At 36.7% G+C, this 17973-nt stretch overlaps 3 protein-coding genes across 10 annotated transcripts in view; 1 reads left to right on the top strand and 2 right to left on the bottom strand.

The window, feature by feature from the left end:
- Positions 1 to 8: 8 nt before the first annotated feature.
- LOC131430835 (coiled-coil domain-containing protein 40) lies at positions 9 to 3076 on the bottom strand. Its single transcript, XM_058596057.1, has 6 exons — positions 2274 to 3076; positions 2072 to 2214; positions 1627 to 2018; positions 1256 to 1568; positions 413 to 1188; positions 9 to 356 (listed from the first exon to the last, which is right to left on the bottom strand). Exons 1-6 carry the CDS (start codon positions 3074 to 3076, stop codon positions 135 to 137), a joined length of 2649 nt encoding a protein of 882 aa, XP_058452040.1. The 3' UTR covers positions 9 to 134.
- LOC131430837 (zinc finger protein 32) lies at positions 3011 to 5097 on the top strand. Its single transcript, XM_058596060.1, has 5 exons — positions 3011 to 3627; positions 3682 to 3911; positions 3970 to 4116; positions 4291 to 4385; positions 4451 to 5097. Exons 1-5 carry the CDS (start codon positions 3502 to 3504, stop codon positions 4993 to 4995), a joined length of 1143 nt encoding a protein of 380 aa, XP_058452043.1. The 5' UTR covers positions 3011 to 3501; the 3' UTR covers positions 4996 to 5097.
- Positions 5039 to 17973, bottom strand: part of LOC131430838 (calmodulin-lysine N-methyltransferase) — a 66044-nt gene continuing 53109 nt past the window's right edge. For 5 of the 8 annotated variants that reach the window (XM_058596064.1, XM_058596065.1, XM_058596067.1 and 2 more), the window contains one exon: positions 6237 to 10363. In XM_058596064.1, coding sequence (XP_058452047.1) covers positions 9081 to 10103 — 1023 coding nt within the window. In that variant the 5' untranslated portion in view covers positions 10104 to 10363 and the 3' untranslated portion in view covers positions 6237 to 9080. Of the gene's footprint in view, positions 5197 to 6236; positions 10364 to 10466; positions 10629 to 17973 lie in introns of those variants that run through there. The other 3 variants (XR_009229571.1, XM_058596061.1, XM_058596066.1) reach the window with 3 other exon arrangements.

Genomic DNA, 17973 nt, shown 5'->3' with positions numbered 1-17973 from the left:
ACCTCGAAAAGTGCTCACCACAAAACAAACCGAAAGTAATGATATAAGTATTCATCCACTCAGGAGTTTCTTCTAACCTTAATATGCTGGTTCCAATATTCTAAGGAAATCCCGTGAATATGTGAATATGTAAATTACTTCAAAGATTGTAAAATTTTGGACAGATTAAACTTCTGTCCTGGAAAATCTAATATAAGATTCTCTACGATTCCCATCATTGTTTCGTTGATTTCACGCTGGCGCTGAATATCGGCCTGTATAAGAATCTCGTTTCGAAATTTGGGAAGTAGCTTAGCGTTAGCGAACGCTCGATAACGCCTAGCACGATACTGATGACGTACTATGTAGTCCAAGTTCTGTAATCAAACATAATTTTACAATTTACGATTACCAACTGATACCGCAATCTCACCTCTTGTTTCAGTAGAGTTGCTTGTTCAACTTCCGATTTAATTAAACATGTTTGAATTTTCTCTTCTTCAATCAGTTGCTTTTTGTTCTCAATTTCGGCCTGCAATAGTTTTTGAGCAGTATCGATTTCTATCAAATTTTTTTCTGTATAGGAAATTTCTGTGAAAACCATCTTCAGTTTATTCTTCAGTTCATTTATTTTATGCTGCATGCTTGATTTTGTTTTGAATTTGCTTCCGTGAACTTTCTCCCGAGCATTTACTGAATCGAAAATGTGCTCCCTATGATGAACTGTGTTTTCCAAATCGCAGACTAATTTCTCCTGCATGCGCTTCAATTGCCCATACCGAACCTGCATGCGATGAATTTCCGCTTTCATTATTCCAATCTCACTGTTCTGTGCAGATTCTTCATCTTTGAAGATTTTAGCTTCTGCCGACATCTTGTACTTAGTCTCCCATGACAATGCTTCGCGATGCTTTTCCAGAACCTCTTGTTTGCAATCTTCAATCTCCTTACCAAGATCCTTCAAATCCTGCTCGAGACTCAACACGCATAGCTCGGCGTCCTTCAAGCGCTCTGTTGTATGCTGGTGAGAGATTTCACATTCCAGTTCCTCTTTTTCGTGAATCTTCTTGGTTTTGAACAGGTCCATACTTGCAGCATCCAAACGGCAGTTCAGTGATGATAATGAGCGTACAATTTCGCGATTTTCGTTCGCGACCTCTTCAAGGTGAGCTTCGATTTTAACAGACTTTTGTTCTACCAGAAGCAGTTCTATTACGAATATAATCGAAAACGTGATTAACAAACCTGCAATAAAGCTAACATATCATAAAATTACTTTTTCTAGAATAATTTATTTCATTTAGCTGCTGGACTCGTTTTTCAGACAAGTTCACTACACTGTTTTGTAATTTCAGCCAAGATTCCTGAGATTCTTTGATTTTTGCATCCAATTCAGCAATATCATGGCGAACGTCTAAAAGTTTTAACTCATCGGGGTTTAGCTCGTGTCCTCCAGCTTGAGAAATCAACTGCTCGAGCTCCCTATTAAGCGCGTCAAGCTTTCGAAGTTTCGTGGAAACGATTTCCTTGATTTTCTTAATCTCTTCATCATATTTTCGAGCTTCGCTGTCGACCGATTCATGATCTTTCTGCATAAAAGAACAGTTGTTTTCCATCTAGACCTTGAACTATCTTCGGTCTACTTACCTTAACTTTCTGAACTTCTACTTTCGATCTTTCTACGATGCCACGCCATTTCTCCAAACTCAGCAGTACAATTGATAATTGATTTTCCGTATCAGACATGCCGATTTCCAACTCCCTTCTCTTTTCCTGTGCATCTCTCAAAGCTTTGCCTTGAGATTCACCAGCCTTGTCCGTGGTAATTTGATCCTGAAGCAATTCCAAAATTTGTTCCTCAAGTTCAAACTTTTTCTGATTCTGTTTGTTCAACGTGTGGCGAAGTGATTTTAAATGATTCTCTATTAACACTCCCTCTTGTTGAGCCTTCAGCATATCCGCTTCAGTCTGTTCCAGAATCAAGGCATAATGGTCCAGCTGTCGGGTGAGCTTGTCCTCTTCTTCTTGTTCCTTTGTAACTGCAATAGAGTGTGGTTATAAAAAATGTTTCTGTTCAAATCCGTTTATATACCTTGCTTGTTCAACGCATTGATGTCTCCTTGAATTCTATATTTAAATCCCGATAGCTCCTCGTTTTTTTCCATTTCCCTTATGGCAGTCTTCTTAGTAATATCAGTCTTGCTTTTAATTACTTTGTGCTCTTCATAAACGCTTCTGTAAAAATCAATTACATTACCAAAAAAACTCGTTTTCTATTTATGCGGTGATCATACTCCAATTCATCCTTTGTTTTGGAAAGAACTTTATCCCTCTGCTGAATAGCAACAATAACCTCCCCCCAAGCTTGGAACAGACGCTTATGCTCGTGTTGAAGTGCCTCTAAGTCGGAGTTTGCATCCGCCAAACTACGATTGATCACGTCTGTAGCGCTTTCCTGTTCACTCAATTGTTCTTCAATGCCAACTAGTTCTCGTTCCTTTTTGCGTACCTCGGCGTCCAAATTAAAAACTAGCAGATCCATCTGGCGCTTTTCTTGGGCAGCAGCCAATTGGTCTTTTGCATCTTTGCTAGTAACTCTTTTTGCAACAGATATCTCATCTTTAATTTCCTTATCCCACTTGGAGAATTCACTTTCCAGCACCGTTAGGTGGTCTAGCTCTTGCAGATGTTCATTGTGGATTTTTTTAATGTCTTTCAATATACGGTTCTGTTCATCATAATTTCTTTTGTAATCGGCTAGTCTTTGGTCTTCTGCTTGTCTTCTTGCGGAAACCTCTAGAATCTCTTTTCCATAGATATCCAACAGTTCTTTCTGACTATCGATCTCTTCCTGAAGATCATAAAGCCTAGCTCCCACCTCTTCTGATTCTTTTTCATTCTGCTCAAGACGATGATCCAATTGTGCAATTTCATCTTCTAATTGATCTTTCACTCGAAGCAAATGCGCTTTAAGAGCCTGTTGGAATCGCTCTAGCAATGGATGATCCTTTTCCAGTACCCCTGTCTGATCGACATGTAAATCGTTGAATTCGTCGGCCTGAACACTGGCAAAAATAGGATTCTGTTCCGGATCCATTATATTACCTAAACACAATTTTAGATGATTCTATTTCAGCGAAGCAAAAATTAGCGTCTGTAAGAAACAATTTCCGGTTGCTACAGTGATCCCTGTCAGCAAGGATATCGATTCAACATCGACAATCATCAAGCAAAACAAGTTTTTAAGCAACATTCAACGTGCGCCAGAATAGCGCGCCATTATTGCATACAACAAACCGACAGGAAAACTGAACGTCGATGAATGGACGCCCTGACACTCATGCACACTCAAATTGAGTGCGTGAGAACTTCAGACGCAAAGAAAAAAATGTCAAAGTTTAATCGATTGTACAGCTGATGAGAACCACAATATAAACAATTTCAAGCAGACCCATAAAATATTTAGTTTTTTGTTCGATTAATTTAGAAGGGTATATCTACGGTGTTTGTATAAACCAGACGATGGATTATAATATCAGTAGGTTGTGCAGGGTGTGTTTAGAAGAAGGTGTTTTCACTTCAATATTCAATACGGAACTAGTAGCAATGGCTCCAGCTGATATGCTCACGATGTGTGCAAATATAAAGGTAAATATTGAATAATTCTAGCGACAAATTTCAGTACAGTTTTTCTCTGTTCAGGTATCGAAAAATGATGGACTTCCTAGTACTATTTGCAATAATTGCATGTATCGATTGGGAGTTGCATTCCATCTGAAGCAACAGTGTGAAAACTCCGACATGCGACTGAGGCAGTATATCGGATTGATGACCGGTGTGTACTCCAATTCGATGGATAAGGAAACGATGACGGACGATTCGTGGTTTTTAGTTTCGAAAAAAACAGACGAAGACCGTAAAGTAGTGAAAAAGTAAAAATTATCTATAGAGTATGTATGAATTAGTTGAGTGAAATTTTAACTTTTGTAGGAGATCTAGCGGTAGGAGTAGATACAAACCCAAACCACCGGAAGATCGAAAAAAGCGTGGTCCAAAGCCAACCCCTAAACTACCCCAAACATGTTATCAGTGTCATAAAACGTTTAAATGCGCAGCTCAACTACAAATGCATTTGCGGTAAATTCAATTCTTTTTTTTTCGTTTTTCGTTTAAAAAACGTTGTTTGAAAAAAAAAATTTTTTCATCAAGATTAGCTTTAATCTTTATATGTTTGAGTTCTCATGGGCACAAGTTTTCGGATATCGATACTATTAATGTTATTAATGTTATTATGCTGATTCCCAATTTTAGAACCCATAGCGGCGAAAAACCTTATTCCTGCAATTATTGCTCTAGACGGTTCGCTCAAAAACACAATCTATCAATTCACATTCGAACACATACAGGTAAATTGTAGCCCTCGATTTTAAAATCTGTCACACCTAAAATAACTCGATAAACATACCTTTAGGTGAACGTCCGTATCAATGCGAAATCTGCAGTAAGCAATTCTCAGCTCTAGGAAACTTTCAAGCTCATAAAAAGATTCATTCCAACCAGCGGGATCACATTTGCCCCTCGTGTAATAAAGCGTTTATCACTTCCGGGGACCTTTCACGGCACATGGTGTCCCATTCCGGTATTAAAAACTACCACTGTGATATTTGCGCCAAAAGTTTCAGTAGAAATCGGGACATGATTACCCACAAGAAAAAAATCCACCTTCACGATCGTTCTACCGAAAACTACAAATGTCTAGAATGTCAAAAAGTATTTGCAACGGCAGATAGTCTAAACCTTCACATGCGAATGCACACCCCGATGCCTTCTGTACCGTTGATGCCAGCTCCACCGCCGCAGCCGCAAACGCATATCCAGCAGCCCATTGCGATTGCCCCGCATCACAGCCTAGGACCAACACCGTTGGGAGTTGGTCTCGGAATGCTTCCGCATACACATTCTCAGGGCGGTTATCACAGTCAGATGCATCCAGGGCAGCGGTTACACCCCTACTGAATGAAGTGGTTTTTTTCTTTCGGATAAAATAAACGCACCCAGATTGAATCTCGTAACAAATTAGTTTTATTTTATTTCCCGAAATACAGAGGTTTTATTTTCCAACAATTCAAACAATGGTGTTTCATCGTTAAATATATTTGCTATCTTAGTGACTAGATTATTCACTCGGACATTTCGGAATCGGGGTTCACTGATGTTCTGGAATAAAAATAAGATACTCAGCTATCACAACATGCTCCGTAATTCATGATTTCGTCAATAAGCAATTTTTTTTATTCTATTAACACAGAACAGACGTCAACATTATAATATCAGTATGTGTTGGTTTATGGTTGTCGAATGAGACGTCGCCCCACACAAGTATCTATCCCATGCCTTCTAGTGTGTATATTGATGACCCAACACCGATTAGACCGGTTGTTCTTCGTAGAACTGGCATATGGTGGAAGAAGATCAATGCACTCAAGAGGAAGGTGCTGCGAGAGTACATGAGAATAGAACGACGGCGTATACCAGTTTTAAATTCAATCACCCCTATTCTGAATTTCGATCGAGTGATACTTTTGTATGGAAAACTCGAACTCGAACATTTTTTTTGTGAGGGAATCATCCCTAATCTGTAATCGAATCCGAAGCTTTTTATTCTGTATTTCAATCGAGTTCGAGATTTCCAGCATCACTCGAACGCAACGCAGAATGGAAATTTTTACAAAATATTACAGCTCGAACGAAATGCAAAGTAAGGGTGAACGTGTTTTGAGAAAATGTATGGAATAAGCAATCATTGTAGACGCGAATTTTTTAATCAATTTGCAACGAAGATTCACCCAAGATGCTTACAAAATGTTTTCCTCGTCAATTCCAATTGACAGGTTTAGATTCATGTCATTGGAGAATATAATTTCCAACATCTAATGAAAAATAGAACAACTGCGATTCAGCGCAACACCCGAAAAATAAGGGAAAACTGTTTCGTCGGTTGAGCAAACATTTACACTGAGGTCTTTTTTATACGGTCATTTTTTAAGCCGTTTTTTTACGCGACTTTTTTATGCGAATTTTCAGAGTTATGCGGTGTTTTTATTGCGAAGTTTCAGAGTTATGCGGTTTTTTTATGCGAATTCTCAGAGTTATGCGGTTTCCCTTATGCGGTTTTTTATGCGAAGTTTCAGAGTTATGCGGTTTTTTTATGCGAAGTTTCAGAGTTATACGGTTTTTGTTTATGCGAATTTTCAGAGTTATGCGGTACGTAAATTCGCATAATAAAAGACTTCAGTGTATTTCGATTTTGCAATACAAGACTTGTTTCAATTTTATTTTTATTATGTCATTTCACTCCGGTTTTTACTTCGTTTAAATTTTATCCAACAGCATTTGCATGAATAACTGAAACAACTATTAACTTACTCTTTATGGAATCGTTTTCAATTAGAAAGTGGATTTTGATTAGCTTGTATACTCGATATTCACTGGTCAATTATGTAAAACATTGGAAATATAGTATATCAAATCATGAAGAATCACGAACATAATTCTTACTTCACTCGAGAAGAAACGGTCATTTTTCATTTAACTCAAATCGGCAGGTTCAACGGCACTTTACGATCTTAGGAAATTTTCGAGGAAAGCAAAACCAGTTTTTTCTACTGCCGTAGAATGGAACATTAAAAAATAAATATCAACTCATTCACAATATCGTTTTAAATAGAATGATGATTTTTCGAAAACATTAACGTTAGCATTTTCCTTTAATTTTTTAACCGAGGGCCGAGTTTCATATACCATTCGACTCAGTTCGTCGTGTACGTAAAATGTCGGTATGTGTGTATAAGTATGTAAAATTTTAGTGTACTCACTTTTCTCAGAGATAACTGGACTGATTTTAACAAACTTAGATTCAAATAAATTCCGGAATTACAGAGCGCTATGTATTAAAGAAATGAAAACATGTTCACTAACTTTTCTCAGAGATGGCTGAACCAATTTAGCAAACTTAGATTCAAATGAAAGGTCTTGTAGTCCCATACTTCTGAATTTTACTTAAATCCAATTTTCGGATTCGGGAATTACATTCTGATTAGGGAAAAAATTTCAATTTCAAACTACTTAGTCACTTTCGTCAAATCGGCGTGACCGATATTTACAAACTAAAGTTCAGATGAACGGTCACATGGTCATTAAAAGACCATTTTAAGACTTTAAATCACACCTTAATCTGGCTCCAAAAAATACCTCCGCCGGTCTTTTTTTCTGATAGACTGTAATAATGCATTGGTCTTTCAAATCCAGTCATTCCTAAATTGTGATCTGCACACTAGAAGACTTTTCAGACCAGTCTCGGGTATTTGTACCCAAAAATCGAATACGAACCCGACGGGTGCAGTTCGGGGTCGGTTATTGATTTTAAACTTGTACGAGTCGGTTCAAGAATTTTGTCGGGTTTCGGGTCCGCGATATAAAAGTATAAATATAAGAGCATTATTATCTAAAACCTTAGACGTGTTATTTGATGTGATGAAATTTCTTTATTTGCTCCAAATGTTAAGAGTTTTAACGTTTCATTTACATCCCGTTAAAGAAAAGAACTTGTTTATTATAACGAATTATTTTTGCTTATTCCGTCTGAATTTAAAATCAATCTTATACACCTTTTAACTATTGAATATTGATTATTTGAAAACTAATTCGAGCTTAGAACTGAAATCTTATTGTGACATGAATCGTTAACCTGTTGTTAAAAAATCGTTTTCAATCTCAAGATTCCTAATCGCCTTACATTCTACTATACCCGGTTATGTATTATTAACTGGCACTTGCTTCATTAACTGAGCTTGGGCATTTTTACGTCACTAATTTCCGAGTATCAAATTTTCAGAGACAATTGAAAATAAACCTATAAAACTTTTGATGATCAACAATTCGACAAATCCGTTCTTTTAATTCTACTATTTTTTCTTTCTAACCTGTACAGATACGTATTTCGTGTCCAATTATTGGTATTACATTCCTTTTGTAAAGCTTAAGCTTCAACAGACTTTCCAGTTGATTCCTAATTCCGTACAGAAACATTGCATGACGGTCAGGGCTCTAGCATACATAAACTGGCTTGTACGACCAGCAACCTACGCACTAAACCGCCAACGCGTTTAATTGTAGGCTTCTTCAGAGTCTGAATAAAAAAAATCAGAAGGTTTTCGGAATTTTGCCTTCTACTAAGATGTAAAAATATACGAAACATTTGTTTGCAACACTGACACAGAAACGGATGCTTCAAATTCTGATTACACTTACATTTGAGCAAGTGTAGTCAGTACTACACCGGTGTAGTATAGCTCAATGCACACATGCACTCTTAGTGGGGAGTTAAATCACAGATAACAGACATCCATATGAAATTTTCGTGTGAGTAAAAAATTCACTCTCATTTCTAAAAGTTCCTTTTTCCGCTTATGGGCATTAGTGGTACAGCTTGCATACAATAATGTTTTAAACGCAAAATAACTTGCATGCAAAATCGATTTTTATTGAATTTTCACTTGTATGCTTTACAAAGAAACTTTCTTCTAGCATGGTTGTCTGTTCTCTCTGGAAATGTGATAAATGTTGAAATTTTTAACTATTTCACAATTATATGTACCAACTATTCTAAGGCTTTTACAATGCTACGCTTCCGCCATATATACCTTGATAACTATTTTAACGTGTCATTGGTCATTTCAGGAACAAAGGGTTCAGTCGGTGTGAAATTCTACATTACACTGCGGAAATTTCCGTGCTCTTTCTCCTGACACTTAACCTAATGCAGCTCAACGGATGCGGATGCTTGACAATAAAAATAACCTTTAAAATTAATGCCTCAACGACTCACCCGTGAATTGACTAGAAATATAGGCAGACTATTCAAGCATACAGTTTAATATCTACTATTCACCTTCCACACACTTTCACGGCAGAACATGGACCTGGTCATTGTGCCAATCTTTGAGTTGGCAAAACGCAAACGATCCAACGTGTTCAATTTGTATTGCTTTGGAATTGCGAATAAAGATGCACTTGGACGAAAATATCAACCGTGACGCAAATCAAATTTTTTTCTTGTACATTCTCACCAACACCGGGTAATGGATGTTTTCGTCGTATCCATCGGTTTGGATTAGCTCCAGATGTTTGTTCCAAATCGCTTCATTGTAGCAATGCATCAAATCGTAATAAAAACCTTTCGCGACGCATTCATCGAGAAAATGGACCAAGGTATGACCTCGGCGCGGTGCAGTTATGAGTGCAACTCCGTTGTCAGCGAGAAACATCCAGATAGTGTCGATCAGATGCGATCGCGACTCGTCGAAAAACAGGCAGTCTGCCGACAGGATAAATTGATACCGAGAACGATCGGAATCGTAAGACATTTGATTATTACTAGCAGATTCCCACTTCAGGACGGATGTTTTTATTGTGCAGTTGAATTTGTTCAGAGGAAGCGATTTCTCTACGTTTTTGACTGACAAATCATTCCCATCGGTCACGTGAACAAACGCAGGGTTGCCATATTTCGCCAGTATCAATCCAGCCAGGCAAGTCATTCCGCCACCCAACTCGAGGACGTTGGCGTTTTCAAATATGTTTAATCGTGACAGTACATAGTATGCTAAAGCTTCTTCCGAAGGCCACACGCAAATGTTACCAGTATTGTTGAACCCCATCAGTTCTGTAGCTGTCCAGGGTCTCTCTCCAATCAGTCGAATTTTCAACCGGTACCGGTCGGCTAACCTATACACAAAAATATTTTCATCTTTCTCATCGCAAGCACGGTCCAGTTCGATAAGGTTGAATTTTAGTATTTGATCGTCCTCGCTAGAATCATGTCGCAGGGCCTTTGCCAACAGTTTCCACCTACGGCGTGCGTTCACCGTCCTGCTTTGGTTGTCATTTCGAATTCCGTCGTTAACATTTTCGATATTTTTATCCGAGGAGACATGTTGTTCGGCTAGGCAAAGGTCATGGCATTCCGACGCTACCGAGAACGTAAGGAGATTAAATGTTGATTCCGACACGATACCGTCGGACTGGCATTTCATTAGTTCGTCGCGATCGTTTGACGTTGACATCACCTGTTGTCGATCGTTTGTTATCCCAGCGCCAGCACCAATGGCACAAAATTTATGTCATACTTAGAACTGAAGATACAGGAATGAATTATTTTGCCTCTGTTAGGCACAGCTCATTTAATACCAACTATGGTCACTGTTTGAACTTTTAAGTCAATGTAATCCAATCAAAATTCTTGCCCTGCTGATGACGCTTTCTCAGCGGATAAATTGAGGATGATGCGGCTCTCGTCTAAATTGTGGCATACAGGTACAAAAGTCTGTAACGAAAACAGAACAGATCGGAAGACGTCCATTAGTTTATTTATATCGAAAACCTTTTAGCGGCTTAGTGATGTGAATAAGTGCAGTATATGACCCAACTTGTGTCTCTGATGAAGCCACTTGAATGTACGCAACCGCGGGATCGATGAAAGTACTTTAAAACTTCATTCAGCTCTGACCGATCCAAAATCCCTTTTAGTCGGGCTTACTCTAGTTCGCCATGTGCACCAACAAATGCGTATTGTGTATCAATCAACGAACCACGGTAAAATGACTAAATTAAAGTGTGTAAGCCCCTGGAATTGATTGCCTGCCGTATTCCCCTACCCATCTTTATCCACTTGTCGTTCTGTAAATAGAGCAATCAATTACTGTTTTTTTTTGTTTTCAACTATTGTATACAAATGAAGTTTGATTTGCTTATCAACTTCACATCGTGGAAGGCGTTATGAACACGGTATAGGAAACTCATATTGTGTCACCCAGCCGTTGAGTCATCCATGTGACTACAGATAAAAAAGTATGTACACACGATTGGCACTAAGAGCTGTGCTGAGGGTGAATTGAGGTATCGTGTGAGAAAGTTTTTCAAAATAAATTATGCACTACATCAGCTCAAGGAAACACATATAGATAGTTGTTCCACTACTGAAGCCACACAATCGATTGCTCTGCGGGCGGAAAATGCTGTACGTGTTTAAGAAAACCGAAACCTTTTCTAGTTTTTGTGATTGAATAGACACAATCAAACAATTAGAAGTTGTTATGATTTTGTGTACCTCTATGGCGTTTATATGTGTAAGAAAGGCAAAGAAGCGCCATCCCTACAATAATAATAATAAAAATAATGCCTACCAAACATTCCTGAATTCTCAAACATCTAATAAGATGAATGATAGCAAAAACCTACATAGCAAAGCAAAGTCTTGGCATTACTTTCCTTTTGTGGAATTTGGCCTTTCTGTTTCAACAGACTTCGCAGCCGATTCTTAGCGTACAGAATCATTGCATGGCTAGTACTATGGATCCCACTGACACTAAGAATCCTTCCAGGTCGGGGCTCGAACATACGACAACTGGCTTGTAAGACCAGCGTCCTATGCATTGAGCCGCCAACCTGGCACGACCTACATTTTATCTGTAATTTGCTATTTTGCCAAGACAATTTGGGACAAGCATACAACTTTCAACATAAAAAAATCTGCGAAGCAGAACCAATTGGATTGATTCGTTCTTCGATGGCGGAAATACTTTCATTTAGAATGCATTACTGATGTAAAATATTAGTAGTTTTTAAAATGAATTCTAAATTCTAAGCAATTTTATTTGGTCTACAAGTAAGTTTAAAAATATTCAAAACACTTTATTTTTAACTCTTACCCGTTTTCGAGTCTATTTCGTGTCTGTGTAGAAATACTGCCATAGAGAACAGACATCCAAGAAGAGATTTCAATTTGTGTAAGAAATTTAACGGTTGTTTTGAAAAGCAATCACCAAGTAGCAATTCTCCTGTAGAGGCGCTTCGAGCAGCCCAGTAAACCCTTATGGGCTCTTGCGTTTGAGCTTTCATACAATGGTAATTCATGAGTGCAAAATCGTACGCAACGATGATTTTTACTTGTAGTAGCTTGGATGTCTGTTCTCTGTGATATTACTTTGAAGTTTTAAACAATTTGCTGGTTCAAAAATGTCATTTGTGGTAAGCTTTTTGCTTTTCTCTATAGACAGGTATTAGAATTACTGCAAAAACCGACTTTCGAACGGAGCCGCGGAGACCCATACTGTTATATACCAATCGACTCAGCACGACGAGTTCGGCAAATGTCTGTGTGTATGTATGTGTGTGTATGTATGTGCACCTTCTATCGATCTTTTTCAACGAGAAATTTTCTCAGAGATGACTGAACCGATTCATGCAAAATTTGAGCTAAATCGGCGGTTAAGGTTTGAAAATTTTCGATCTTGAAATATCACCACAGAGCGGAATACATGAAATTTCCGAAATCGATATTCTTTTTGATGCCAAAAGTCTTCGAATTGCATGAAACGTCGCAATCTTAAAAAATTATTTTTTGAGAAAGTCGACTCTTTGGTACTTAAAAAATAGAGGATGAGTTTTGAAAAAAAAAATGTTTCGAGATTACTGAAAAATGGAAATATTGTCTTTCATTCTACATGAATATTTTGTAATTAAGCGTGAAAATTTTGGAGTTATTAACAGAAGAGAAAGTAAACAAAGAGAAACTCTCCTTGTGACCTTATGAACTGTTGACGTCGTATTACTGGATTGTTTTCTTGCATATTACTTGTTTCACAGTAAACAGAACCTATGTAACACATTTATTGTTGTTTTAATTGTTTAAATTACATTTATTTGATTCAATTTATCAAGAAAGAAATGTTTGGCTCTGTTTCGCCAAATGACTGCTAATGACTTTTTGAAATAACAAATCAAGGCTTTAGCTGGATAAGCATGTGAACGGAGGTTCTATTGATTTCCATTTTATTTGATTTTTAAAACAACTGGTTCACCGAAAATTTGTTTTAAGCAATGTCAGGAAGGTTTACGTTTTTTTTAATTTGTTGAATATGTATTTTTTGTAATAATCAGTTTTTGGGCACTTTTTTAAAAAGGGGAATACCTCAATTTGAGTTTTTCCAAAAAAAAAACATTCTCCATTAAAATTCTTTTATAAAAAAAATCTTGGTACATAACTACTCGAATTAAGCGCCATGCGTTTCCTTCTAATAATTTCAAAATTTTGAAGTATTTTTCAATGCAAGAAAAATATTGAAAAATATAGAAACAAAATTTTAAACCTTCTCGACAATACCTGAAACATTACTAATTTTTTATAATTTTCCGGTGGAGCAGTTGCTTCAAAAATCAAATATAATAAAGTTCAATAGAACCACCCTAGCTCTGTCAATATGGCAGTCAAAAGATTTAAATTTTGGAGAGTTTGTCTCTAGTCTTTCAAATGTGGTACAACAATATGAATTCTTTTGGGGATCAGATTTCACATGGTTACCCGGCAATAACCTTTCTAATATGCATAAAAATGGAGCATTAATGAAATGTTCCATCGGATCATGGGTGGTAAATGTCCCCTGTCAATTGTTTTAATGCTCTTTGACTTGAAACGAATGCTTTTCAATATCATTACTTGACTATAAATACTGTATAGAAATTTTCACCATGTTACCACTCGTATTTTAAATAAGGAAAACCTGCCATGATTGGGAAACGATAACAAGCGTTATTCTTCCTAAGCAATGGCTCGCAGCCAAACACTTATAGTACTTCCATTTTCTACGGTACACTGTACCGATTGCCATGCAACAGGCTAGAATACGAAAACTATATCTGATGAAACTGATAAAATTTGTTGTAAACAAAATTTTACTGTATTTTAGTAAGCTTATTCAGGCTCTAAATAAAGCTCAATTCTGCGAAAAAAAAACTACCTCTATTTCGGGATTGCAATAATAAAAAAAATCAGATACAGGTACGCTTTCAGGAAAGGTATATGTTCCTCATAATACTCTGGTCGTCAAATTCAACGATCATTTTATACCACCATCTTTTCATTTCTGAGGCTGTTTCAAATAAACATATATCAGGTATTTTTGGTTCAGATCGGCTACGGGTGAAAATTTTTATTTTAGATCGGATACGGGTCTGACTCAGGTCTAGGAATTTGCATACCTAGCTATATCTAGTGATCTAACGATTTTTTTTTATGAAATTCGCTTTATTGTCACTGCACTACAAAAGCGTCGCTGAAGTGTCTGATCATTTTCAGCATATAACATGTAATTACGAACTATTATCTGCGTACATGAGATAACTCTAAGTACACTTCTTCAAATCTAAATCTTCTTTTCTTTTATCATTGATAACTAAATACAAGAAAACCAATTAGAATTATTATTTTCCTTCAATAGCATGCTGCAAGTTCCCGAACTACTAGAATGTAAAGTCTTTATCGTCATTATGTTCATCTTCAACACTTCACGCTTTCATTAGACAATCTATGATGTGTCATGAAAATATTCGTTTATAGAGTAAAGCCGTTTGCAGGAGGATTAAGATTAATTTTTAGAACACAACACACATAATAAAGTAATGGTATTTTTATCCAAGCCAAGTCAAGGATGATTTCTGCGTCTTGATCAACGGAGGCGGATTCAAAAACGAATTTCATTCATAAACTTTGCCATACACACACATGCGACGTCAAACGCCAACCAGTTGCCGTGTCCGCTGCCAATAGAAATATCAAATGGTAGGATCATGTAAGAGAAACTCACACTCTTGTTTTTTATTCAACTATTTGATGCAAATAGGATCATCGCCCATAGTCTCCGTCATCTAGAAGGCGACAGTGTTGTCTCAAACCATTTGCTCACTTCCTAGTCCATTCAACATAAGTTGGTACAAGAAAATCGACTCAACCGCAGCACATTTGTGGTGAAAGCATTTAGTCTAGTTTGAATGGAGGAAATCTAAGATGCTAATTAAGATGACCGGTCCATTCTCCAACAAATGTCGATTTTAAACATCCAACCAGAAGCTCTTGTTCAGTGATCGATTGATTATCGATCGATTCAACTGAAACTAGCTTATTAACGTAAAATCCATCTTGTTCTTACGGAAGACTTTTATTGTGAACAATACAATACAACAAATCAACATATCATATTCAAACTATTTTTCTTTATGATATTTGTTAGAAAATTTTGGTTTTTTCACGAGACCTGTCTATTGTTACGAAAACTGTTTTTTATTATGAGATTGCTTAGATAATCTAAACCATGAAAGCGGTAGCGGTTTTACAAAAATATTTGAACTAAATAGCTTGGACATCTGTTCTTTGTGGTCTAACAATGAAGGTCTACGGATACACAAAACTCACAAAGGATATTTTAGGCTTGTTTGTATAACTACATCAATTTTATCCTTGGCAGACGGACGTAAAAAATGGGATGAGGTAATAATTGAATAGAAACACCAATTGTCTATAGAAAATGATAAAGAAGATTTTTGTATGGATGGTCACAGTAAACTAATGTATCGAAATATGACATTGGATAACTTTCCGTGGACATGTAAAGAATTCTTTCTTCTGTAACTTTCTGGCGTTTAGCGCATAGTGATTAGACTTGAGTTTTTCCGCCATTTTTCTATAGATGCGCTTTGAGCAGCCCAGGAACCGCTTATGGGCTCTTGCATTCGAGCTTTCATGCAAAGTCGTGCGCAACGATGATTTTAATCGGATTTTTACTTGTATGCTTTACAGAGCTTTTTTTTGAAAAAGTTTGTACTGGCTTGGATGTCTGTTCTCTGTGGTAATTGTTTAAAGTATTACAGGAGGACGGGTATTGCGTGATGGTCGATGCCTTTCACGTAGCCCACCTAGGTTCCATTCTCAAGTACATAAGATCAGAAAAATTTTCTGGCCCAAAGAGGCGAATAACTATAAGGTTAAAACGTCTACAATCAAAATGAAAAAGTCATAAATACTCTCTAGATTTTTACCAAGAAAAACGGCTCATTTGAACGAATAATTAAATCATCAGTATTTTAATTCATTTACTACCTTGAACAAAAAGTTTCCGGAATCACCACCGTGTGACATTCTCAATCAATCGATTAGATTTTTTTGTGGGTTACCACATCTGCCATTGATATTCTATCAAATTTTCAGTTTGAGGCCTGGATATTTGTAAAAGTTACTCTGTATTGAGTACATCTGCGATTATGAGTGTCCTTGATTTTGAACAATTTTCAATTTTTAAAAATGGACATATACATATGACACAAATTATAATTTATAAGAACGTAATCCGTGAAACGATTGAATTTTACAAGAATGATATAAATATACGTCAAATATACCCCACCTTTCAAGCAAACGTGTAAATTTACATATTTTATCACTTAATAATATATCCGAATGCATTAAATATAAATTAGATTTACTGTAAAACTGAATCATTTTTGATGCTCATATATGTCGGTCTCAGAAGACGTAAGTTTACATGATTTTTTCTAGATGTGTATATTTCGAAGATTGGATCAAGCGCTGGCATAAATGTGATGCAGTCGATGGGGAGTACTTTGAAGGGGACAATATCGATTTTGATGAATAATGTTATATTTTTAATTTCCTGAATAAATTCCTGGAATTTTTTGATCACGGCAGTATTCTATGTTTTTGATGCTAACTGTTGACCAAATATCAGTTCACTAGAGTATTCATTTAGCCCAACATATACTACTTGCATTACTACTACAAATTGTAATTTTATATCTTCGATTTTATTGATTGTAGTTAAATATTTTAACAGCCTAAAACAAAGACCATATGCAACAAATTCAAATGTCGGTTTATTCATAGGAAACTAAATTATTATTCTAGAATATTAAGATATATTTAAGATGCATCTACTTTTCATCCCGATTTTAAGTCCCTCTTTTTGATACAATTGAAGGGTGCTACTATCCCATGCCTACTGTTTGATGTTGACATTTGGTTTTCTATTGTGAAAATGACATCGAAGCAAGAGGAGTAACGTCTACAACCGTGCATCGAGCTAAAAATGAGCCGGTTTATCGACTTACATGACTGGAGGTGACTCCAAATCCTAACTATAAGTAAAACTAGTCGCGGAAGCTGTACACGAAGATACTGACGAAATCTGATTGTGTGGTAGAGCATGATGTAACATTCGCCAAGACTCAGTTATATGCTCAGTTTTCTTGCGTGCGTAATAGCAAACTAAATCACATAGTTTGTTTCAATGATTCAAAAAGAAATCATTTGGCATAAGAGGTAGAATGACATAAAAGGAATCTATACTCATCTTTAAAAAATGATTGGAAAGTAATAAGATTGTTTTCTACTTTGCAACCACTTCATCATTTACCGTTACCTCGAAATTTGAATTGCGAATAAAATATGATGAGCTTATGAACTCTAATGAGTCTAACAAATAGGCCCAACTGGTATAAAGCGACTCAACTCTTTGCCGATAATCCTACTAACCATTACGAAATTGCGCGGCTCACACCGAGTGCTGAAAAATCGTTTTCGAAGATTTTACAAATGACAATATTTACACAATGAAACAAATGCACCCACTAATCATCTCATTTTGCAAGCGCCACAAAAACACCGCTCCCCGTTTATGAACGGTAAACAACATATGTACAGCAATGCACCACGCGTCTCCACTACAATACAAGTCATCATTATTCATCTGTCCTGCGTACCTTGTTGACCCACCGCAGCATCACCGCAGAAGCGCCGACTAAAGACACAATGTAGATGTAGAAATGTAGAACCAACGATCTCAGTATCATATAGCGCGAACAAAGCAAAATTTCCTCTAGCCATTCATTCGGTGGTTGGCTTATTTGCAAACCACCTTGTATGAAAACATACAATGTTTTACATGTGCAAATCAGTATCACAAATTTCTCGTTTTATTTTCCCTAACGGTTTCGATCCGATATACACTATGGGAAACTTTAGCATGCGGCAAAAAAATTGCTGGTATGTTTGGCAGGTTCTTTTCGATCAAAAGTGGAAACTTTGTT

This window comes from Malaya genurostris, chromosome 2 (assembly GCF_030247185.1).
Source record: "Malaya genurostris strain Urasoe2022 chromosome 2, Malgen_1.1, whole genome shotgun sequence".
NCBI classification, from domain to species: domain Eukaryota; kingdom Metazoa; phylum Arthropoda; class Insecta; order Diptera; family Culicidae; genus Malaya; species Malaya genurostris.
Note: the sequence above shows the minus strand (reverse complement) of the source record. Positions and strands in the feature narration are given on the sequence as shown.